This window comes from Pseudonaja textilis, chromosome 2, assembly GCF_049901715.1.
Source record: "Pseudonaja textilis isolate UNSWEBS1 chromosome 2, rPseTex1.2, whole genome shotgun sequence".
Taxonomy (NCBI): Eukaryota; Metazoa; Chordata; class Lepidosauria; order Squamata; family Elapidae; genus Pseudonaja; species Pseudonaja textilis.
In genome coordinates this window covers 246,173,304-246,198,149 of record NC_141991.1, presented here as the reverse complement: position 1 = coordinate 246,198,149, position 24,846 = coordinate 246,173,304, and the positions used below count along the sequence as shown (strand labels likewise).

The window sequence follows — 24,846 nt, the reverse complement described above, 5'->3', positions numbered from 1 at the left end:
CAGTGTCAATGAGGCAAGGGAGAAATATTTTTTTTATAGGTAGGCCTGGATTCACAACCATTGGTTTAAAATGGTTCAAAGTTAGAAAAACCCAGTGTAGTTTCCCCACAATGATCAAAATTTGGATGTTTGACAATTGGCATGTGTTCCGGACTAGCAGGCTCGAAAGCCTGCAACTCTGATTGGCCCGCTAAAAGCGGATTGTGATTGGTCACCTCAGACTGATCCGATTGGCTAGCAAGCGGGCTGCCGCGATTGGCCCAGCCAAGCGCGGTAAACTCAAATCGCCGTCATTGGCTGCCTAGCCGCAGCCAGCCCTATATAAGGGGCTGCTGCGGCTGGGATGTTTCGCTCAGATCTGAAGTCACTAATAAAGAGCTGTTGTTGCTATCTGAGTCTTGTCTCCGTTCTTGGACCCATCCTCCCAGATCTAACAGCATGTATTTATCATGGTTGCAACATCCTGGGGTCATCTGATCCCCATTTGTGACCTTCCCAGCTGGCTTCGGATAGGTAGGCAATGGGGGAATCTGGGTTCATTTAACAACTAATGGTGATTCATTAAAAAATGTGGCAAAGGAACATGCAAAATTGGGTTTAATCCAGTGGTGGGATTCACATTTTTTTACTACTGGTTCTGTAGGCGTGGCTTGGTGGGCGTGGTGTGGCTTAGTGGGCATCACTTGGTTGGCGTGGCAGGATACTGTAAAATCCCCATTCCCACTCCAAGGGGAACGTTACTCCAAAATCCCCATTCCCTCCCCCGATCCCACTAACCTGCTTTCCAGCTCCGTTCTCCTGTGCAGGGCAACCAAAGAAGACCCAGCTGATCAGCTGGAACTCGGGAAGCAGAGAAGAGATGGGGGCCAGTCAGAGGGGTGTATGTCAATTTAAACTGCAAAGCATGTAATTTTGGGTGCGGTGCGAAACCACCATAAGAGGGAGCAAGAGAACCTGACGATTGCTGATGATTGATAGTTTGATGGATTGATGGTCTGCTAACTGCGTGTTCCCTACTGCTGAGTTGCTGTTGCTGAAGAAAGAAAGGAGGTTTGACTTCTTCATATCTCTGCTTCGAGGAGATATATTACTGGACTGATATTTGTAAGTTTACTGACCTCTTTTTCGACACTGGACTTTGCAACTGAATAATCCCCGGACAGACTGAATTAGTGAATGATATATGGACTGTTTGACTATGCTAAAACTCTTACTGGAATAAACTATTTAACTAGCACAGTGTATCTGTTTTACTGAGTGTAAGCTACAAAAATGTTTATCTCACATATTTTGACTGCCTGCCTGACTGCCGTGCAGATTCTTCTAGATTCCCTAACACCCGTTCCTAAAATTTTTGAAGTCCACCCCTGCTTAAGAGTTAGAGTTTATTGAAAGTAGCCAGGTATCTAGGTGGCTTTATTCATAAGCAAATAGCTCAAGATCCAAACCAGGACAAAGTCATTAAGCCATAATAGGAATTGCCCAACACCCTTTCAGAACACAAGCTCCTTCATTGCATCGTCTCAGAGCAGACCAAACTTCAACCAAACTTAGCTCAGACAACCTACAGAGTCAGCTATGACCCCTACATAACCCCTACAACAGCCAATAGAATACATGTTCTTGCACAGGAACAGGAAGCTCAAGTGCAAAGCCCAAGAGAAGGTATAAAAACCCCTCACTGTCAACTCTATGTGGTCAGCTGCCCAGAATACTATGGCTATTCATCATTAAACTACCTTTCCAAACATCCTCCAGCCTGCATTTTGTCTCCAATGCCTTTCTTCCAACACTTAGCAATGTTCGTTCTGGCCTTAATTGTGGTTGTAAATTGAGGACCAACTGTACATGATTATGGGGAAACAGCAGTTCTAGATTGGCATTTATTTATAGGATGATTTCCATTCTTAGTCACTACTGAGTCAGGTTCAAAGAAATTAAGCAAAAGGGCTTTGGGTAGTTAGCCATTATTTATTATGAGCCCCAGGGGCATTTCAAATGTGACCCAGAAGACAGACAATCACTTTTTAGATGGACTTTAGCTTTGCATTTCCTCCACTGAGCAGGACGGTTTGGACTTGATGACTCCCGAGATCCCATCCAACTCTACGGTCTGCTTGAAATTGAGAAACCGTAGAGCTGCTTGTGTTAGCTAGAACAACAACAGTGGATTAAATAAACTCTTCTCTTCTAAACTTCTTTGACAATTATGTTTCGGGGAAAACCCGCGTGGCTTATCAGGTGAACATACACAAGTCTTCACAAAATGTCCTGTTCTATCTATTCCGCACATCTATGAATTGTAATGACAAATGTAAAATAATGGCAAAAATTCTTTAATTTCACAACGTATAGTGAGATTTAACCATACTTTCAATTGGGAAAATGTGACAATCCTAAACCAGGCCAAGTCCAAAAATGCCAGGGAAGTTCTAGAAGCCTGGCACTCTGACAAATCAGCCATCAATAGATACATAGACATTAACAGCAACTACAGACTAAGCACTACCTGACATGAAAACGAAACTTGTGAAAAGTAGCCACAGAATATGGTATACCCAATCATCATCTTTCTCTTCCTCCTCCTCCCCCTCTCCTTCCTCCCCCCCTTCTTCCTCATCTCCTTCTTCTTCCTCTCCTTCTCCTTCCTTCTCCTCCTCGTCCCCCTTCCTCCTCCTCTCCTCCCTCTTCCTCCTCCCCTTCCTTATCCCACTTTTTCCTCCTCCTCGTCTCCTTCGTCTTCTTTTCCTTCCTTCTTCTCCTCCTAGTCCCCCTTCCTCCTCCTCCTTCCTCCTCTTCTCATACCCCTCCCCTTCTTCCCCTTCCTCCTTCCCCTCCTCCCCCTTCCTTATCCTACTCTTCTTCCTCCTGTCTCCTTCTCCTTCCTCTCCTCCTTCCTTCTCCTCCTCCCACCTCCCCTTCCTCCTCCTTCTTCCTCTTCTCATCCCCTCTCCCCTTCTTCCCCTTCCTCCTTCCCCTCCTCCCACTTCCTTATCCTACTCTTCTTCCTCCTCCTTGTCTCCTTCTCCTTCCTCTCCTCCTCCTCCCCTTCCTCCTCCTCCTTCCTCCTCTTCTCATCCCCTCTCCCCTTCTTCCGCCTCCTCTCCTCCTCCTCTTTCTTACTCTCCTCTCCTTTCTTCCTCCTCCATCCTCCTCCTCCCTCCTCCTCCCCTCTCCCTTCTCTTTCTTCTTCTTCCTATTCCTCCTCCTCCTCCTCAGTGAAACTCACAAACTGACTATTGGCATGAAAGCTTTTTTTAAAAAAAGTTCCCACGGATACCTGCCTTATGCAAAACCCTTCACGGCAAAATCCTCAGCTTAACTCTTCTTTAGGCGTCTCCTGAATAAGATATGTCACCCTCTGAATCCTTGGCAATAAAAGCTTATCTCCAGTAAAAAGGAAGGCTTCCCAAAAATGTTATACCAAGGTGGTTTTATGGTTGTTCCTTCCTAGAACTATTAAATGAGAAGGAAATCAATGTGGTGACATCGTTTTGCTTTGTAGCTTAAAAGGACAGGCTTTATTCAGCCGCACTAAACTTAGCATTTTTACAGGAGAGATGATAAAACACTCCAAAAGGCTGATACAAAACCACTTGCCTCTCTTTATTTCTTCTCTTTTACAAGAGAATTAGCGACTGCCTGTATTTCTTTTCCTTTGTTATTCAAGCATGTCAGAAATGAAAGGTATAGCAAGCCTGTTAATGGGGGAAAATAGCCAGATAATCCCCTACATTACAGCTTGAAAAATTTCAGACTTAGCTAGTTTTGAGAATTATAATAAAAACCCACTTGCCTTAAAAAAAAAACACAAAACACCATGGAAATCATCTGGTCAACAATCTGAAAAGTCACCATCATACAAAAGGCTCAGTCATACCTCCTGCATGCGATTCTAGTTAGATCTCTGAACTTTTGGATGGCTGATCAGTGGGCATCGGGAAAGAGGAGATTACTATGGCAGGATCCAATCTGGGCCAGTCACTGGGACATAATTATCACCCTAGAACTGTGATGGCGAACCTAGGGCACATATGCCACAGGTGGTACGGAAAGCCATTTGTGCGGGCACACTAGCCCCAGCCAAATTTACCTGCACTGCGCATGCATGCGCCTCCCAGCTGATTTTTGGCCTGTTTGAGGCCGTTTTCGCCCTCCTGGAGGCTTGAGGGAAGTCTCTGCAGCCTTGGGAGGCCGAAAAACGGGCCTTCTAGAAATACTGGAAGTGCTCGTTTTCAGCCTCCAGAGGGCCTCTGGAGCCTGGAGGGAGGCCATTTTCGCCCTCCCGGGGGCTCAAAAAAAGCCTCTGCAGCTTCGGGAGGCTGAAAAATGGGCCTTCTGGAAAAACCAGAAGTGCCAAAACAGGCCCATTCTCAGCCTCCAGAGGCTTCTGGGAGGGCAAAAACGGCCTCAAACAGGCCAAAAATCATCTAGGGAGCATGCACGGGGTGGGGGTGGGGGCATTGTATTATGGGTTGGACCCTCCTCCCCTAGAAAATCAGGTCAAATAGTTCTGTTCTTCTGAGGCAGGGCCAAAGTACCTGGACTTGTTATGCCCCTGCAATATTCAATATTACTGAGATAAACGCCAAACCATGTAGGCCTGGAAAATACCAAATCCAGCAGTTTCCCATTTTCCTCCTTCTAAAAGCCCCAGGGAAGGATGGGAAGAAGATAAACCAATATTTTAAAAAATGGGAACACCATTCCCCCTTGCAGAAGAAGGAAACCACGCTAGGAAGAGATTCCTTTGAGATTTGATGCGGTAGTCAGCCAAAGAAAATAGCTATGGGGTATGAACTGGAAGGATTAACATTCATTCTGCTACAATTAGTGCCAAGCCTTCTGTAAATCAAAGTCTTAACCGCGTCAAGATCTCTGAAGCATTTAGGGAAAGGCAGCAGGTGATTGCCAGTTCATTCTATACTTTATATTCTCCCCTTCCTGGATGTTACTGGTAGTCCTCGACCTACAACCAAAATTATGTTGCTAAGCAAGTCAGTTTTTTAAAAAAATTATACATAAACATTTTTGAATACAACACTTTGTCCGAGTCTGTTATTTAAGAAGAATAAGAACCATAGGTAGTACTATAAAAATATTGTCCCATTTTCTAATAAGAATACTTATAATATCATATAATATTGTAGTTACACACCATCTCTGTTTTTAATAAAAACATTCACTGTTTTCTTTCTTTAACTTCTACCCCTGTGATGGTGAACCTATGGCACACGTGCCACAGGTGGCACGCAGAGCCATTTGTGTGGGCACGCGTGCCCCAGCCAAACTTATCTGCACTGCGCATGCGTGAGCCTCCCAACTGATTTTCAGCCTGTTTGAGGCCATTTTTGCCCTCCCAGAGGCTTCAGGAAAGCCTCTGCAGCCTCGGGAGGCCGAAAAACAGGCCTTCCAGAAATACCAGAAGTGCCAAAACAGGCCTGTTTTCAGCCTCCAGAGGCTGCAGAGGCTTCCCTTGAGCCTCTGGGAGGGCAAAAATGGCCTCAAACAGGGCGAAAAATCATCTGGGAGATGCACGCACGCACAGTGCAGGTAAGGGGATGGGATAGGGGATGTTGTGCGCACATGCACATGGTGCGCGGGGAGCATTGCATTATGGGTGCCAGCACTATCTCTAGGGCACGTGCTTTCGGCACGCCACAAGAAAAACGTTCGCCATCACTGTTCTACTCCTTGTCTTTAACCAGTCGTAGAATTTATTCCATATCAAGTAGTATTCTGAGTCTTCTATTTCTTTTCTTTTTAAGGTTAATCTGTCCCTCTCAGCACATTCTAAAAATTTTCCTAATTACCTCCTCGTCTGGTGGGCGTATTCTCATTCTTCCAGAATGTTGCATGGCTAATCCTTTTAAGGAAGGCAGTTGTTACGGTAAGTGAATTTTGCCCCATTTTATGACTTTTCTTGCCTCGATTGTTAAGGGAATCACTGCCATTGCTAAATTAGTAACATGGTTGTTAAATGAATCTGACTTGCCCATTAACTTTGCATGTGACAAGGTTGCAAAAGGGCATCACATAACCCGGGATATTGCAAGCATCATAAATGTGAATCAGTTGCCTGGCATCTGAATTTTGATCACATGATGAGGGGGATATCAAAATAGTCATTAAGTGTGAATATCAGTCACCTTTTTCAGTGCCATCGTAACTTTGAACGGTCACTAAATGCACAAAGGCAACACAGTCAAATAAACAATAAGAGTCCCTTTATTATCTCCAACTTTGCCCTCAATGTCTAGGTTACCTTCAGGCTGGAGAAAAACTCTCCCAGGAACGGCCTTTAACTGTAGAAAAGTCAGTCCAAAACAAGGTACACAGAAACTGTAACTTAAAATCCAAACAAACCACACTGAAGTAATTAGCTTCACAGGGCAGGAGAAGGAATTTCAGACTTGAAAGCACGGCAAAACTCACACAGTTGGGAAGATGCCAGGAACACAGATAAGCCAGAACAATACCAAATAAATTCACATTTGCTCCCAACAACTTGCTGTACGCAGCTTCCTCTTTTATGCATGGTGTTCCCAGCTGCAGCTAATAGAGGTAATCAGGGCCCTTTCCTCCCCCATAAGCCACACAACTCACGTTGCTCCCTTCTCCATTCCTCCCTGCATGCCCTAGGATGAAGAGGGGGTGGGCCTGGGTCTTCCTCTGAATTCTCTCTCCTTGCTCTACCTCTCCCTTGCTCTACCTCTCCCCTGCTCTGCCCAGCTGGACTTTGCCCTTCCCCAGTTTCTTCCACAGCCAACAGAGCCACACTCCCACTCCCTGTCAGCTGTTCGGCTTCCCTCTCTGGGTTAGATTCTGACAAGGGCATGACAAAACCTCTGATCTTTTGCTTTAGCTATCCTACCTTCTACTTGTCTTCTTTGGGGCTCAACTTCCATCAACAAAAGTTCCTTAGCATCGTAACACTATCAACAATTCACCAAGGATTTCAAAATATTCAGATTCCAAAAAAAAAAAAAAAAAAGAATTAAATTCCAGATTGGCTTGAGATAGATTTGCAACAGCAGAAACACACATTTACTCCTTGTTTTATCAAACATTTTTCGTTGTGTAAATATCACCATCCATGTAGACTTTCTTTATCATCCCTTAGTCAGCAAAATAAATCCTTCTATTACTTGATCTTAGCTCTGTCTCTCCGGCATTTATGGTTCTTCCACAGTAGGTGGTATTTAAAAATAACTTTGGTAATTAAGAGTCTAGGGCAGGCCATGCTTTTAAACATGAAGCAAAATATTATCATGAAACCAAGACTTTAAGACCTCAGAGGGACTCCCTTCATTAAGCCTAAGGATCATTCTAATCAGAAGTTTTAATAAAGCCATTCATCAATCTTTGTCTAGTGGTCCAACAAGTCCATTTTGCTGCTGTGAATTCCGAAGTTCTGGTTTAAAGAAAGCCTGGAAGGAACTGTCAGTGGGAGTGTAGCTCCTTTGGGTGTGGAAGAAACTGAGGAAGGGCAAAGTCCGGCTGGGCAGAGCAGGGGAAAGGGAGAGCAAGGCAGAGAGAATTCAGAGGAAGACCCAGGCCCACCCCCTCTTCATCTTAGGGCATGCAGGGCAGAAGGGAGAAGGGAGCAATGTGACTTGCATAGCTTACTGGGGAGGAAAGGGCCCTGATTCCCTTCATTGGCTGCAGCTGAGAACACAGTGTTTCAAAAGGGAAGCTGCACACAGCAAGTTGTTGGGAGCAAATCGTGATTTATCTGGTATCATTGAGGCTTATCTGTGTTCCTGGCATCTTCCCAGCTATGTTTGTTTTCAAGTCTGCAATTCCTTCTCCTGTCCTGTCAAGTTAATTACTGTAGCGTAGTTTGTGTGGATTTTTAGTTACAGTTTGTTACCTTGTTTTGGACTGAATTTCCTCCACTTAAAGGCTGTTCCTGGGAGACTTTTTCTCCAGCTGAAGGTAATCTGGATTGGGGGCAAAGTTGGAGATAATAAAGGGACTCTTACTGCTTATTTGATTGTGTTGCCTTTGTGCCACGCCCCGGGTCATCACAGGAACAAGATTGCCTTTGAACATAGAGTTGGAAGGAACAAATGGCTGACCAACCTGTACTTGAAACCCTCTGCTGATGGAGCATACACAACTTAAGGTGACAAGTTGTTACACTGCTTAATAGCCCTCGCAATCAGGAAATTCCTTATTATTTTGAGTTCTTCTGTAAAGCTTCCATCACTATTTCTTGCTCTGCTCTCTGGAACTAGAGAGAATTCACATTTTTCTGTGACTGGCACAGGGGAAAAGGTGTGGATTTATCCTGCAGAGCATCAATGAGATTTCATTGCTTGAGTCGCCTACTCACTTTGTCCTTACTTCACCCATAGAAATTTCCCCACATCCAGTTATTTTCAACAAGAGCATATTAAACATATACATATCCATTAAGTCCCTCTAGCCATAGAGCAGAAACTGTTTCTGATTCACTGAAGGTGAAGCAAGTTAATGCAATAAGTTGATTATATTATCTATTCTACACCATGACACGTTCAGCTTTCAACATCTATAAACTTCTAGTATGCCTAGGTGTATAATTCCTCTGATCATTATTCTCATACTCAGACATATTCATATCAACTCTGAGCGATATACAAATTAAAGGTATATTCAATACAATACAATACAATTTATTTCACAGGGTTTATTTTATTTCTACTCCGTTTCATTGTAAGCCATGCACAGATGGGTAGCTATATAATTCAAATCAAATAAATCAAGAGCCAGTTTGATGTAGAACGAGGGTCTCCAAATTTGACAGCTTTAAGACTTGTGGACTTCAACTCCCAGAATTCCTCCTCCAGTCATGTTAGCTCAGGAATTCTGGGAGTTGAAGTCCACAAGTCTTAAACTTGCCAACTTTGAAGGCCCTTGTTCTAGTGCTTTAAGGCACCAGGCTAGAAACCAGGAGATGGTGAGTTCTAGTCCCACCTTAAGCATGAAAGCCAACTAGGTGCCCTTGGGCCAGTCACTGTCTCTCAGTGCATCTCACCTCACAGGGATAGTTGTGGGGAAAAATAGGAGGAGGGAAGAGTAAGAATTACATTTGCCATCTTAAAAATAATAAAGGCAGGATAAAAAAAAATGAAAGCACAAAGAAGGCAGTAACTCAGGAATTACAGGTTGTTCTAGACTTACAACAATTTGTAAGGTTTAGTGACTGTTCGAAGTCACAATAGCATTGAAACAAGTGACTTGTGACAATTTTCACACTTATGACCATTGCAGCACTCCATGGTCACATGATCAAAACTCGGACACTTGGCAAACTGGCATATATTTATAAGGGTTGCAATGTCCTGATGTGATCACTTTTTGCCACACCTTCTAAGAAGCAAAGTCAATTCACAGTCACTTCACAACTGTATTACTAACAACTGCAGTAATTCACTTAACAACTGAGGCATGCAAGGTCATAAAATGGGGCAGAACTCACTTAACAACTGTCTTGCTTTAGCAACAGACATTTTGGGCTCAGTTGTGGCCACTGACTTGTAATTATATTATTTTTTCCTTTTATCTTAACTAATGGCGACTCTTGAGTTTAATTTGCTAGCCTACGATCGAATAAAGACTGACTAGATTTTATCTGAAAAACAGACCACACAGCATGGAAGAAAAACAACAATAAATACATCTGTGAATCAGGAAGGTAAGTTTGCAAATGGGAGCAAATGCATGAGTAAGAAGGTATAGGCTAAACCTAAGTATAGGAATGAGGGAATGGAGATTCGGAAGTTGTGGGAGGACCATCAGTTGAGACCTTCAAGAAGAGATTGGACTGCCATTTGTCAGAAATGGTGTAGGGTCTCCCGCTTGGGCGGGGGGTTGGACTAGACAACCTACAAGGTCCCTTCCAACTCTGATTATCTGTATCTGTATCTGAGACATAAATGATTGGAGAGAAGAAGGGTGGCCTGTGCATTTTTCCTTTTGAAATTTAGATTTCACTGCAACCAATGCCTGTGTGGGAATCCAAGGTACTATGGCCTACAAACAGGGATAGGCAATTAACGGCCTGTGGACTTCAACTCCCAGAATTCCTGAGTCAGTCATGCCAGCCAAGCTCAAGAATTCTGGGAGTTGAAGTCCACAGGTCTTAAAGGGGCCATAGATGCCCACCCACACTTAAAAGAAAAGAACCGAAAGCTTAATATCTAAATAGTTTTGTATTTGTACTACTTGACTATTTGTACTACTTTGCGTTGAGTAGCAAAATGGAAAGAGGCATTAAAGCTCTTTCTTTTTTTTCCAATTTGAACTATTTACATAACCCTGTTCTTTCATCTTAGGGCTACTACTTGCCTACATTCTATGGTTCAATTTACATTGGAAGGATGTGTTTGCATTCCGTGAGGTAATTTTATTTATTTTAAAACCAACAGGCTCAATGAGACATTTGTGAGCTTTTTTAAAACAAAAACCAAAAACAGGCAGTGTTCAAATAGACTTTCTCCTCACTGTAATTTCATTAATTCCATTTTTGTTATAGAGTCACGCACCATATGCTATTACAAACAGCAGTTGTATTGGCAGCTAGTCTATGATTTTTAGCTCGTCCTGCATAGGAAGAACCAAAATCATTTCATTCTAAAATCTATCATGAGATATCACCACCCCTTTCACTGAAACAGAAAATGCCAACCTTCAGTATGTTGACTAGATAATGCCCTCTGGTCCCTTTCATGAAAAATGAAAAAGAAAAATACCTTTTGCTAATCTAACAGCGTCACAGAGATATGCAGAATAATAAAGTTGGAAGGAACCTTGGAGGTCTTCTAGTCCACCCTCCGCAGGAGATCCTTTCTGAGTGTGTGCTTGTGTGCTTGAGAAGTCTTTTGCTTCTATAGAAATCTATCCTACAGGAGTGAGCACAAATCAAGAAATTTGTTTTGTTTTGAATTCATTAGAAAGTTCTGTATGGGTTGGATCCCATCAAAATGAAACTTGGTGCTCTCTGAACTTGGTTGTTTTTTTGCAGATGTTTCATTATCCAAACTAGGTAACATTATCACTACTAGTCAGAGTACTATTAAGCAAACATTAATATTGTGGAAGGGTAATAACAACACGATGTATGATTTACTCTGTGAAAACAACAGTAACATGTACAATGAAAGGATGGAGACACAGGGCATATCTGTTTACAGTGCACAATGCTGGAATTTGTACCTTGAATGGCAAGGCAATGAATGTTAGGCTTTAAAAAGTACAGGTCATGTCTACCAATCATTGTTACAAAATCACAATTCATCACTTTCCCCCATGATTGTCCACAAGAAATTCATTCCAGGGGGGGAAAAAAACTTTATTCCTATGGACCAAAAGAGATGAAAGTGAGAATCTACGGAAGAGAGCTTGGTCTTGGTCCATAACCACAAATGCTTCTAGATTTCGCCAACCATATGATCTACTCCAAATTGATGATGCAGGGAATTCCCACTCAAGTGAGAATTTTTTTCCCCACCAGTGTTTGTGCCACAGATTCAATTATAGTGCCATTTGGTTGTGTCAACTCTTAGCTACCACAGAGATAAGATTCTTAAGATACCACGGAGTGCCCAATCTGGTGTTGGGAAAGCCCAGCCAGGCAGGGAGGAGGTCTTAAGCAGGGAATTAGCCTCGAATCCTTGTGTTGCCACAAAAGATCCAGAACTGACCCAGTGGTGGGATGCAAATTTTTTTACTACTGGTTCTGTGGGGGGCACACTTTGCATTCGGTGCTTCTAAAACATGCGTTTTTAAGCTTGAAAACTTACCTTACCGTCAGCGCTGGTGAGGAAAACAGCTGAGGCATGGCAATCCGCTCTGCCGCGCAAATCAGCTGAGCTACAAACAAAGGAAATATAGGACAGGAAAGGATGGGGGGCGGGTGGGCAGGGCCAACTGCTTACCCGCACTACCGGATCGCTAGAACCGGTGCGAACCAGCAGCATAACCACCACTGAACTGATCCCTTAAGCTCCATAGAGGCTTACCTATCTGTTCCTAAGAGAAGGTGAGCAATCGGAGAAGATTCCTGTCTAATAGGAACCAAGGGAGGTTTAATCAATCTCATTGTACACATGCTGGGCATTGACAATAAGGATCTGAATTTGAACTAGGCAGAAAATAATAAAGTAGTTAGCTTGAACTACCATGTGTGTGAGTCTGGCTGCTTGCTCCTGACACCAAAAAGCCACCCGTTGCCTCTGTATCTGGGTTCATTCCACTTTGCCGTTGGTAGTCCTATTTTACTTTCCATCTTTTCCAACATCACATACTTCTCAGAAGAAGACCGATAATGACAGACAGGTAAGAACCTTACCTATGCCCAAAGTTTACACCCTAACACTAATTTTAAAAATTCCTCTTTTAATTTCATTCTTAATGTTCTACAAACTACCTAATATTATATGGTTGAGAGGAATTGTCCTGGTACGACCTTTTCCTTTTCATATATATGGTTTTCTCTTGGTTTAGTAGGATTATTAGTACTAATTATAGAGGCTGGAGAAAGCAGGATTCAAAATAGCTCAATCATATAATTTTAAAAGTTATATATGTTTTATTACAGAAAGCTTTGGAATGTACTGTAATTGATGTTTTCTTTTGAACCTGGGGCCCCTATAGAAGAAGTACTAGTGTTTATTAAACAAACTGCAACTCTCAAAGGCCTTCATCATCCATGGTGCTAAATCATTACATTGTTGGCTGCTTTCTGTGTCTGTATCAGATGTTACTTTTAATGACAAAGCTGGATGACCAATAGCTCCAGGCCATATAAAACCTTCAAATCTTTGAGTATTGTTAGGCAAAGAAGATCAGGACCATACGTTAAATTGCCCTTTCCAACTTAAGGTTATACACAAGAATCAAGCCAATATACAAGAATCAAATCAACTAAAGTAGAAATCTAAATCCATTCCTTGACTTGGATTGTTTTGTCAACGTAAGAATTCTAAGCTGCTGACACATTTAACTCCTCCTCCAGTTCTGCCTGCTCTTCTCCCTACAGGTATGGGCTCTTGAACTTTTCCCAAAACTGCCTTCAAGCGAGAATGTGGGATATGACAGATTAAGCAATTATTCAATGCAGGCAAAGCAAGAATGTGAATGACATTCAATTTATATTTAAAATTAACCAGAGTTCATTTTTGATCTAGGTTTCTCTATTCTAGGAAGAGTGGAGCTTCAGGCTCATTATTACTTAAAGATCATTCCAAGGTCAGCCTAAGAAAGCTATCGCATTCTACTTTATGGCTTAATTTTCTGTATGAGCTCCTCTGATTTATTTAACAAACTGTGAATAAAATAGTCTGGGATCAATGTCACTTTGGAACAAGGCCTCATAATACCAATTGGTTACTTGATTTAAATAAACTTAAACTCAATAAACAGCTGCCAGCTTTAACAGAGGTGGAGTTTGTGTATGACTAACAAAGGACCAAAACTCCAACCATCAATTGTTCATATTGAAAGACCGGGCTCCAACAGTGAAGCTTAAAGGACCAGGAAATATCTCCAATTTTCTTTACATGCATCTTTCTCAGATATACAACAGTTTTGGTAGCGCAGTGGTTAAAATGCAGTATTGAAGGCAAACTCTGCCCGCAACCTGGAGTATGATCCTGATGGGACTCCAGGTTGACTCAGTCTTCCATCCTTCCGAGGTTGATAAAAGGAAGACCCAGACTGTTGGGGGCAACATGCAAATAATAATGCTTCTATATTGTAAACTATGCAGAAAGTGGCGCTATGGGGCGGTATATGAGCCCAAATGCTATTGCTATGTACAATATTTTTAAGCATAAAACATAATGGAACAGTGAATGTTGAACATTTTGGTTTAAACTCAGAACTGAGCAACATCTACCCCGTTTCTCTGAAAATAAGACCTATCCAAAAATAAGCCCTAGCATGCTTTCTGTGTGTGCCTAATATAAGCCCTACCCCCCCAAAATAAGCCCTACTTAAGAGCCTGTGAAGCCAAACCATTCCGTTTCTTGCTCGCTATGTCGCAGTCACAAGGTGAGGCAGGTGGGTGAAGCTGCCCCATGCGCTCTGCACCGGCTTACCTCAAGGCCCCTGCAGCCAGGCCATCCATGCCCCGACACCTGCCTTCGCAGCAACAGCACCAACAGCCATGTGAAGCAGGAACCCACGTGGCTACCAGCCAATTTCTTCTGCTTGCTCGTGGCCGCAATGGAGCAGGAGGCTGAGCGGTGTGCTGGTGCCACGGCTGCAAGGTGAGGCAGCTGTCGAGGCATGGATGGCCTGGCTGCAGGAGCACTGAGGTAAGCCAGTATAATGACCCGGAGCACGGCACAGAGATAACACAGGCAGTTGGCAGGTCACATGTACCCTTGGATTATAAAGTGCATTTAAAAATAACCAGAAGCTCTACAATTAGTCTCAAAGTCTCACAATTATTAGCTAAAACTTCCTATTTTTGCAGTCACTGCATTTAAGAGAAGAGCACGTCAGGATAACAGGAAGATAAAATGGAAAACGTCATCCCATGGTTAAGATAAAAATCTGAACAATCCAGACGAACCTACCAGTGGTATCCTCAGGTCAGGTCGCTGGTAGACCTTTTGTAGTCTTGTACCCCAAGAGGGAAAAGTCAAATTACCCATCCAGCCACCCCAGTCGCCCATCCCTGTTCCTCCTAGAAACCAATCAGTTGTTATTATATCATACTGCAAGTTTTGTTTCACCATCCTTTTGTTCTTTCTTATTTGCAATCTGTTCACAGACTGTAGGGTTTGCTCTTAGCTCTCCTGAGGCTCAAGGAAATTGGGAGCGTTTAATAAACATCACCAGGAAGTTATTTCAATACCGCAGGGTGAGACAAGATGAATGAAACTTTACACCGCTCTCCTAAGCGACAATGTTCAAAATACGCATAAGGAACAAACAGCATATTATGGAAGGATGAGAAAGCCTCTGTGCCTATTTTGGTTATTTTAGAAATGCAACAGAAAAGAAATTGGAAGATAATTCTAAATGCAGAAAAACCAAGGAGATAGGGAAGACATTCTTAGTTTTGTTCCTACAGACAACTTCTGGACACCATTTTATCCAAGAAGGAGTCTTATCTACAAGAAGTAACAAACTGCACTTTCAACTACACCAAGAAAAGGTATTCTTTGCCTTTTTCCCCCTTACAATCTACAGAGCGATCAAACAAAAGGAACTCAAATCATGAAGAACTAAGAAATTCAGACTGAGGAGAAACTAGAGAATATTCAAGTTGTTTTCCTAATCCTGCTCTGTAGCTGTATGGGTAGTCCTTGACTTACAACCACAATGGGGATCACAATGGGGATCACACTTGGCCAAAAATTGAGTCAATTCAATTCAATCGATTGGAAACAAGGCTCCACACCTATTTACATGACTTAGGAGACCCCGAGGACACAGACAAACCTCCAAGTGGCCTCAACAACTCTCTAAAAGAATGCAAATGACCAGCTGTCTCCAAGGAATACAAATCCTTCCATTCCCCACCATTCTTGGATAAGAAGTGAAACCTCTTTGAAGAAAAACAAGGAAGTCCAGTTGCCACTTAACAACCAAGTTACTTAACAATTGCAGTGATTTACTTACTGGGAATTCCCAGCCAGCCTGGCATACAGGTAGTCCTTGACGTACGACCATAATTGAGCCCAAAATTCCTATTGCTAAATGAGACAGTTGTTAAGTGAGTTTTGCCCCATTTTATGACCTTTCTTGCCACAGTTGTTAAGTAAATCACTGCAGTTGTTAAGTAAGTAACATGCTTGTTAAGTGAATCTGGCTTCCCCATTGACTTTCCTCATCAGAAGGTCACAAAAGGTGATCATTTGACTCCAGGACACTGCAACCGTCATAAATAAGAGCCAGTGGCCAAACATTTGCATTTTGATCACGGGATAAATTCCAAGTGTGAAAAGCAGGCATTGGTAACTTTCTTTCAGTTTTGTTTAGTGAATGGTCACTAAACGAATTATTCTACATCAAGGATTTCCTGTATTGTGTTCAGGTAGATCCTGTACTGCTCTTTGCAATTTTTTTAAACATTCAATATGCTTATTCAACATCAACAGTTCTACCAGGTAGTGCAAATATTTCTAATTATGCAGAATCTACCCTATTCTTAAATTCACTTGAAAGACAAAAACTGCACCAGAAATCCCTACGGTCCACACAGGACAACCCACGGATCACTTTAGACTGCAATGCAAGTGTCAACTTTGGAAGCCATATTAGTACCAAAAGCTTCCATGCTACCACATTCCTGTGCTTGGGAAAGTAGGAGGGTGGGGAATTGTAGAGTGTTGGTAGCTAGACATAATAGCATTCTTCTCTTCGCTCAAGGTCTGTTGTGGTTTGCCCGCAGCAAGTGAGGACAGCTGAGGTCTTGGAAAGCGAGGACTCAGATGAGGGGCCTGCGTGTGATGTAGGGATGGGGCCAGGACCATCAGGGAGTGGAATGCTGCCTTCCTAGATTGTGGAGGCTGGCAGCAGTGATGAAGAGGCCCCCGAGGAGCCTGTGCCCAGTGTGCATGCATGCAGGGCTGCTCGAACGAAAGAGCAGCTGCAGCAGCACGGGTGACTCGGGAGTAAGGCTGCAAGGTAAGGGCCCCTCCCTTAAGAGATAAAAGCCAGCTGAGAAACCGGAGTTCTTTGCAGGAAGCAAAGAAGTTTTTGCACTCAAGCCTTGTGGAGGTTCGGAATATCTTGGTTGGTGTTTGAAGACTCTTTGTGTTTGAAACATTTCTTAGTAACTTTATCTAGTGTTCTTGGCAGCCTTGCACAACCTTGGCAAGGCTCGTTCTTATCAGAGATAATTAGTTTGAAACAGCCTTTTAACCGGGAAGGAACGGAATTCATAAAGAATCATTAAAAAGTTTTGCTGTTACCTCTGTTTTGTGTCGGTTTCCTTGGAACAAGGTTTGGGTCAGAACAAGGTCATGTTATTCCTGCACCTGGAGGAGGAGCGGTCGAAGGGATTTCTCTAAGTGAGGTGGATGGTGATTGGACCATGTGATGGACTTATGGGCGCAGGGGCTTGGGTGTTGGATTTTTGAATTACTAAGGGAAAACCCGGAACTCTCAGATTCGGGCTTTCCCAGATGTGCCAGCATGACTCTAATAAAAGGAAACTTTGAGAAGATGCCTATCTCGGAGTTTTTAACTGGAGTTGAGTTTTTCTGCAACGTTGACATTAGGTCAATTTCAGTACAGGAGTAGGTGGATAAAACCCTCATTAAGTCTAAAGAGCTGCTCCTGCTCATCACAATTCTGAATCCGACTCGAGTGTTATTGATGATAAAAGTTATACAGAAAAAAAAAGTCCTAAAAAAAAAACTAATAAAAGAAGGAAGCAGTAAAGAGGGCGAATGACAAGATAAATAAGCCATCACTGCAAACCTTGGTAGAGTCTGATCCACGTTCTCTCAGCCTTGCACGGTAGACAAGCAGAGCCAGAAGAACTAATTCTACTTTATTGTTAAGGTGACATTCATCTTGAGGGTCAAAGATGAAAGGGAAAAATTTGGACTGCACCTTAACATCAAGAAATCAAAAATAATGACAACTGCAGAGAACACAATGCAGAGTGCGAAGCGACAATGAGATCATCGAAACAGCAAAGGAATTCATCTTCCTGAACTCTAAAATCAACCAACATGGTGACTGCAGCCCTGAGGTCAGAAGACATACAACACTTGGAAAAAATTGCCATGCCTGGCACGAATATCATCTGGAAGAGTAAAGACATCACCCTCCCAACTTAATGCAGATCAGTTAACACAATAATTTTCCCCGGTTGCTACTTATGGCTGCGAAACGTGGACTCTGAAAAAGGCAGATAGGAGGAGGGTGAACGCCTTTGAGATGTGGTGCCAGAGGCGACTATTACGCATCCTAAGGACTGCTAAAATCAGAAAGTCATCCTAAACCGAACACCACAAAAAAAACAAAAAAACACCAAAAATATCACTTGAAGCCAAGATAGCCAAACAGAGGACGTCATTCTTTAGACATGTCATGAGAGCTGACTCACTCGAAAAGTCAGTCATGCTAAGAACGATCAGTGGAAAAAGGAGAAGGGGCCCGTTAGAAATTCTGTTTATATTAAAGCATCACACAGAGCAAACAAAGAGTACAGTCACCATGTGCTTTACTGCCCAACTATTTTTCTGTGAGAGGAAACTCTATTTAGAACAAAAGAGCATAGGGTAATCTCAGCCTCCATTTGAAAATATGTATCGGTAGAAAGGAAGAAAGCTTTGCATTCACCTGGCCATTTGCTTATATGCTTCTTCTGCAACTGCAAAAATATGAGGATCCATATCACCCATGTTTTGGCCGCTGTAGGCATAGATGACATCTTGTCCATAAATTGGCAATTGTTCGTAAGGATTTATGGCAACAAGCACGATACCTGAAAAATAATGAGAAATGCAAATGCTTAAAATGATACAAAAACAAGAGAGGCACAAACATCCACAAGCAGAGTAATTCAAATATGACTCACTGGTCACTTCATAATGTAAACGTGATTTTTTTATTGTGCATTAATTTACAACCTCATTGCAGCCTGCTATTTAAATAAATAAGCAAGCAAGCAGAAGCCCTCATCCCTGCTTTTTTTAAATAGGTTCAACAGGTTTGAAGGTCTCCCAGATTAAAATTCAACTGCTACAAGTTTCCTAAGCTGGCAAAGTTAGGTCTTAACCAGAAAATTCTCTAAATTTTCTACCGTGGAACTTGAAATAACAGAGAGGCTAATCTATGTAGAAACTACAGGAAGTCCTTGACTTAGGACCATAACTGAGCCCCAAATTTCTGTTGCTAAGCCAAGGCAGTTGCTAAGTGAGTTGTGTCCATTTTACAACCTGTTTACCACAGTTGTTAAGCGAATCACCGCAGTTGTTAAGTGAATCATGCAATTGTTATGTGAATGTGGTTTCCCATTGACTCTGCTTATCGGAAGCTGGCTGGGAAGTTACAAATGGTGATTACATTATCCCAGGACAGTGCAACTTTCAGAAGTACATGCCAGTTGCCAAGCGCCCGAATTTTGATCACATGACCACAGAAATGCTACAGGGATCCTAAGTGTGAAAAACTATTATAAGTCAACATTTTCAGTGCCACTGTAACTTCAAGTAGTCACTAAACCAATGGTTGTTTTTCTTCCCCCATCTCATTTATTAAAATTGAAGTTATTCAGCACATCGTATTTTCTCTTACTTCTCAAAGCTGTTGTGAAGCTAAAACACTGTTCTGAATTCCTTAATCAGATGCTGATGCAGCTATGCATATATATATATCCAGATCAAAGAACGAGGGAATCACTCAAAGTTGTGAGTTACTAGTAACAATTGAAAAGAGATTTTATACTTTGTGGGCTGTTTTTGAAGTTTTTCTTTTTTTTCTTTTTTATAAATTTTATTGAAAATTAAAATTGAAAAACATTTGAACATGGTAAACCAATGGTTGTTGAGGTCTACCTGTAACAAAAAAAAACCCAGTCACTCATCTCATGTGATCATCTCATGTTTGGACTATTGCAATACATTCTACACAAGCCTAACCTTGAAAAATATCCAGAAGGTTCAGCTTGTACTGGATGTATGGATGTATGGATGGAGAATGGATGTATGGATGGATGGATCGGTGGGTGGATGGATGGGTGGATAGACAGACACTGGTAGTCCTCAGCTTATGACAACAACTGAGCCTGCAATTTTCCTCATAAGTCATTGTGGCCATCAGTCAGGTCATCTTGTGCCTGGATTCAATTTTATGACCATTTTTACAATGGCCATTAAGCAACTCAGAAAATTGAGTTCTAGTCCAGGCTTAGGTATTAAAGACAGCTAAATGACTTTGGGTCAATCATTCCCTCTGCTCCATTTTGCAACCTCTCTTGCCACAGCTGTTAAGTGAATCACTGCAGCTTTTAAGTTAGTCACATGGTTGTTAAGTGAATCTGGCTTCCCTGTTGACTTTGCTTGTCAAAAAGCCACAACAGCGGATAACATGACCCCGGGCCACCGCAACCATCATAAATATGAGTCAGATTAGCATCTGAATTTGGATGATGTGACCAGGGAAGGCTACAGTGGTCGTAAGTGTGAAAAACGGTCGTAAGTCACTTTTTACAGTGCCGTTGTTCATTTTGAACGGTCACTAAACAAACTGTTGTTGATCATGTAATCACAACTGCAGGATTGGCTTATGCACAATTGTGGAAATGTAAAGAAACTCCAAGTGAAATAGAAACAATTAAGAAAATTTAGATGTGCACAGAAATGAACAAATTGACAAAAGAACTAAAAAATAAGGATGAACAGGATTATTTCAAAGTATGGGATAAGATTTATATTATATACTATATATATATATATATATATAATGTATATATGTACTATTTTTTATATGACTTAGCAACGTAAGACAACTATGTGGGTTAGAAGGATTGCACCATGTCCATTGTTTTTAATCTTCTTTTCTTTCTTTTTTGTGTTTGTTCAATAAAATTTTTAAAAAAACCTGTTGTTGAGGGCTGCCTGTCTTCTTTCCAAAAGCCATGCCTATGACAATACTCACCACAATAGGTATAGATGTGATTTGATTCCAAAAAGCGGACTTTTAAGTTATGCAAGACGGCTGGTTCGTGGAGGTAACTCAAAGCTGTCAAGTCATTTTCTCCAACCAAAATATCTGGATTACGCAAAAAAGGAAACTTATTCTCTTTAGGATCAATGGGATATTCCAGGATCTGAAATGGTAAAAGGGGAAAAAAAAAATCATTTATCCAAAGGTCTACCTGGGACATTTTCACATTTCCATAACCTGACCAAAGTAATATTTTTAGGATACAAAAGAAGTGAGAAAATCAAACGAGGTATGTCCACATTCACAAAACAGAACCTTGAGGGGGGAAAAGTTGCATAAAATAGCACGACAATGTGCTCTTTAAATTAAAAGGCTTTCCTCCTATGATTAGTTCATTTACTTGCAAAGGAAAGGAAAGCATTATTACAACAAAGTGCCTAGTCCCCAGTGTATTGCCTGTGTTTAATTGTAATTTGCATAAAAATTAGATTAGAGCTCTCTAATTTAATAGAGAATTGCTTTTAGCTGGTCACCAGATTTGTAATACAGGCAGTCCTTGACTTACGACCACAACTGAGCCCCAAATTTCTGTTATTGAGCGAGACATTTGTTAAGTGAGTTTTGCCCCATTTTATGACCTTTCTTGCCACTGTTGTTAAAACATTGTAGTTGTTAAGTGAGTAACATGGTTGTTAAGGGAATCTGGCTTCCCCGTTGACTTTGCTGGTCTGAAGGTTGCAAAAGGTGATCATGTGATCCCAGGACACTGCAACCGTCATTAATTTGAGTCAGTCACCTTATACCCTTTCAGATAGGTGCCTGTCCAGTATCTTCTTAAAAATCTCCAGTGATGAAGCCCTAACAACTTCTGGAGGCAAGTTGTTCCACTGGTTGATTGTCCTCACTGTTAGGAAGTTTCTCCTTAACTTCAAGTTGTTTCTCTCCTTGATTAGTTTCCATCCATTGTTTCTTGTCTTCTCTACTGGTGCTTTGGAAAATAAGTTGATCCCCTCTTCATTGTCCCTGGCTGACCTCAGCTTGAGTCTACCTGTTGTGGTTCGCCGACAGCCGGTGCAGACGGCAGCAGAATCGGACAGTGGGGAAGAACGGGAACCAGTCTGGAAGTCCAGAGAGGACTCGGACGAGGGTCCTGAATCCGATGCGGAGATGGGGCCAGGGCCATCTGGGAGTGGGGTGCTGCCTTCAGAGTCTGGCAGCAGCGAGGCAGAGGACCCAGGGGAGCCTGTTCCCAATGCGCGCGTGCACAGAGCTGCTGGAAGGCAAGAGCAGCTGAAACAAAAGGGGTGACTCGGGAGTAAGCCTGGGAGGTGACTGCCCCTCCCATCAGGGATAAAAGTCAGGCCAAGATGACGAAACCTTTGCAGGAAGCAAAGTAGTTCACAATGGGTTCCACGTCATCCTTGAAGCTCCTTGTACTTCAGTTGGTGTTTTTTTTTTAATACTTTGGTTGGTTTCTTTTCTAGTTAAATTGGATCCTTCTGTTTTTGGCAGCATTTCAAAGAACTGAAAGGAGTGTGCTTATCTTGGGGGACTGTTTGAAATTAATTCTGGCTGGGAATGAAAAAAAAAATAGTTTTTTTGTTTTAAAAATAAGCTTGTGCATCATTACGGTTTACGAAGTCTGGGTCAGAACACTACCCTGGTTACAGCTTGGATGTAACCACCTTGAAACCTGTGCTGGCCAACCACGTTTATGCTGCTGCCAAGAAAATTACAAGGCGACATCTATCCGCATATCAATTTCCAGGTTTCAAATTTGACCTTACTTTTTATCATACCGTTGCCAAAGAGCATCTGGCTCGCCCTGCTAGCAACGACAGCCTTCCGCCATGCTAATGGGGAATCTGAGGAATTGCAACCTGGGTGGGTGCCAGGTTGGGCGAGGCTGTTGGCATTGGCATGCTTCGATGTTCTTTGGCATGTTGTTTTCTGTTCTCGGCCCTGACTAACTCTGTGCTCATGTGTGCCCGCTCGCTCTTGCTGTCTTACATCCATCATGCCCAATCTAATAAATGGGAGTGACTTGTCAACTAAGCTGAAAGCAAAATGAAGGGAATGTATCTGACAGAACTAGGGTGAGAAAATAAGTACACTCTAAAAGGCTTGTACCTTGTTTGGGGCGGTTGAATTCCAGCCCAGAAATGGGGACGGCATTCATACAACATGGAAAATTACCTTGCCATTCACCTTGGTCGGGGAGACAAGCCGCCCACCATTCTGCAGGGTGTCAAATCATAACCCTGACAGCAACCTCTGCTGGCCCTGACAATTAAGAGACCAGCTACCCCAGCAATCCTTGCACTAACCAGCGATTTCTAATTGTTGATGCTGTTATAATTGGTATGACGCAGGACACAAACAAAGGGCTGAGGTAGCTCTATTAGCAGTGGACTCACAACGAGGGAGAAAGTGGAGGATTAGACTTTGAGTTCCTTTATGGGGGGGAAGAGGAAGGGGAAGAGGAAGAGAAAGAGGAAGAGAAAGGGGAAGGAAAAGAGAAAAAAGGGAAAAGAGAAAGGGGAAAGAGAAAGGGGAAAAGGAAAGGGAAAGAAAGGAAAAGAAAAGATAAAAGGAAGGAAGGGAAGGGGAAGAGGAGAAAAAAGGAGGTGAGAGAAGGAAAGGAAAAGGGGAAGGAAAAGAAAATAAAAGATGGAGAGGGAAAAGGAAAAGGAAGGAAGGGAAGGAAGGGAAGGGAAGGAAGGAAGGAAAGGAAAGGAAAGGAAAGGAAAGGAAAGGAAAGGAAAGGAAAGGAAAAGGAAGGGAAGGAAGGGAAGGAAGGGGAAGAGGAGATAAAAGGAGGTGAGGAGAAGGAAAGGAAAGGAAGGAAAAGAAAATAAAAGATGGAGGAAAGGAAAGGGGAAGGGAAGGGAAGGGAAGGGAAGGAAGGAAAGGAAAGGAAAGGAAAGGAAAGGAAAGGAAAGGAAAGGAAGGAAGGAAGGAAGGAAAAGGAAAGGAAAGGAAAGGAAAGGAAAAGGAAAAGAGAAAGGAAAGGAAAGGAAAGGAAAGGAAAGGAAAAGAGAAAGGAAAGGAAAGGAAAGGAAAGGAAAGGAAAGGAAAGGAAAGGAAAGGAAAGGAAATGAGAAATAAAAGCAGGGAAGGCAGGGAAGGGGAAAGGTGCTGAGCTGCTATTCTCACTTCATTTTCCTAGAGGACCAATGGACCACTTAATTCAGGAAATGTCTAAATTCTACCAACCTACATCTCACCATGGTTACAAACTGATGTTAACACAATTTCCTTTAATTATACTCTGGCCCAAAGTCTGCATTGGCATACAACAATAAGCCAAGCTAAATGTAGGGCTTAGGTCTATGGGTGGCTCTCAAGTCACACCAAAGCCCTAATTTTTTTTTCTCATCACAGTTTATGGAATAAACCAGAGTAACAGAGTTCACACTCTAACCCAAAATTAAACCAACCAACTTTGAGGCTTAGCTAACAATGGACGAACCCAGCCACTAACTTTCGGTCCTTGTTATTCAGCCATTGATTTTTACTGATCTATATACTGGTTTTAAGAAACAAATTAGTAATATGGTAGGGATAGAGATGGAAAAAAACAGATCTCATAATGTTCAAGGCTACAGTCTGGTATTATGGTCCTTTACCTGACCAAATCCTCTATATATGACAAAGAACGCATCCTGAGAATAGTCTTGCTATTTTAAGTCTCTTTGCCCGTTTTTGTTTGAGAGAGCTATGGGTCAGAATAAATGGAACAAAATTCATTCCAACACAGAAGCTGTTGCTTTACATCAGGGTGGGTGCAACCTTGGCAACTTTAAAAACCTGTGGACTTCAATTCCAGGAATTCTGGGAGTCCACATGTCTTAAAGTTGCCAAGGTTGGACACTCCTGATTTAAATTATGATGCCCTTTCTCTTTTCAGTTCCTTACAGAATAGCAGCAGCACCCTGGGAAACCAGTAAAGGTGTTTAAGGATAAAAAGAAAACATATCGTGAAGTTTTCTCAATTTAAAGTCACAGCTGCTCAACTGAAACAGAGCTCAAAAGAAGTGTTACCATCTGGCCATCCAGCTGTTGGAAATGCCAGGGGCACAGTGCATCATTCCCCCCGCTGTTTTTGCTTTGTGCGTGTTAAAAAGGCTTCCTTTTTAAAAAAAAGATGGTGTGTGCTTATAGATGTGTAGACACAACTATTTGCACACACGCAAAGTGAGATAAGGCAGGGTGATGTGA

At 42.2% G+C, this 24,846-nt stretch overlaps 1 protein-coding gene across 4 annotated transcripts in view; it reads right to left on the bottom strand.

The window, feature by feature from the left end:
• Nucleotides 1-24,846, bottom strand: part of MYO5B (myosin VB) — a 297,420-nt gene that overhangs the window by 181,787 nt on the left and 90,787 nt on the right. For all 4 annotated transcript variants that reach the window (XM_087927512.1, XM_026714934.2, XM_087927513.1 and 1 more), the window contains exons 3-4: nucleotides 20,617-20,788; nucleotides 18,298-18,442 (exon numbers count right to left, since the gene is read on the bottom strand). In XM_087927512.1, coding sequence (XP_087783638.1) covers nucleotides 18,298-18,442; nucleotides 20,617-20,788 — 317 coding nt within the window. The remainder of the gene's footprint in view (nucleotides 1-18,297; nucleotides 18,443-20,616; nucleotides 20,789-24,846) is intronic.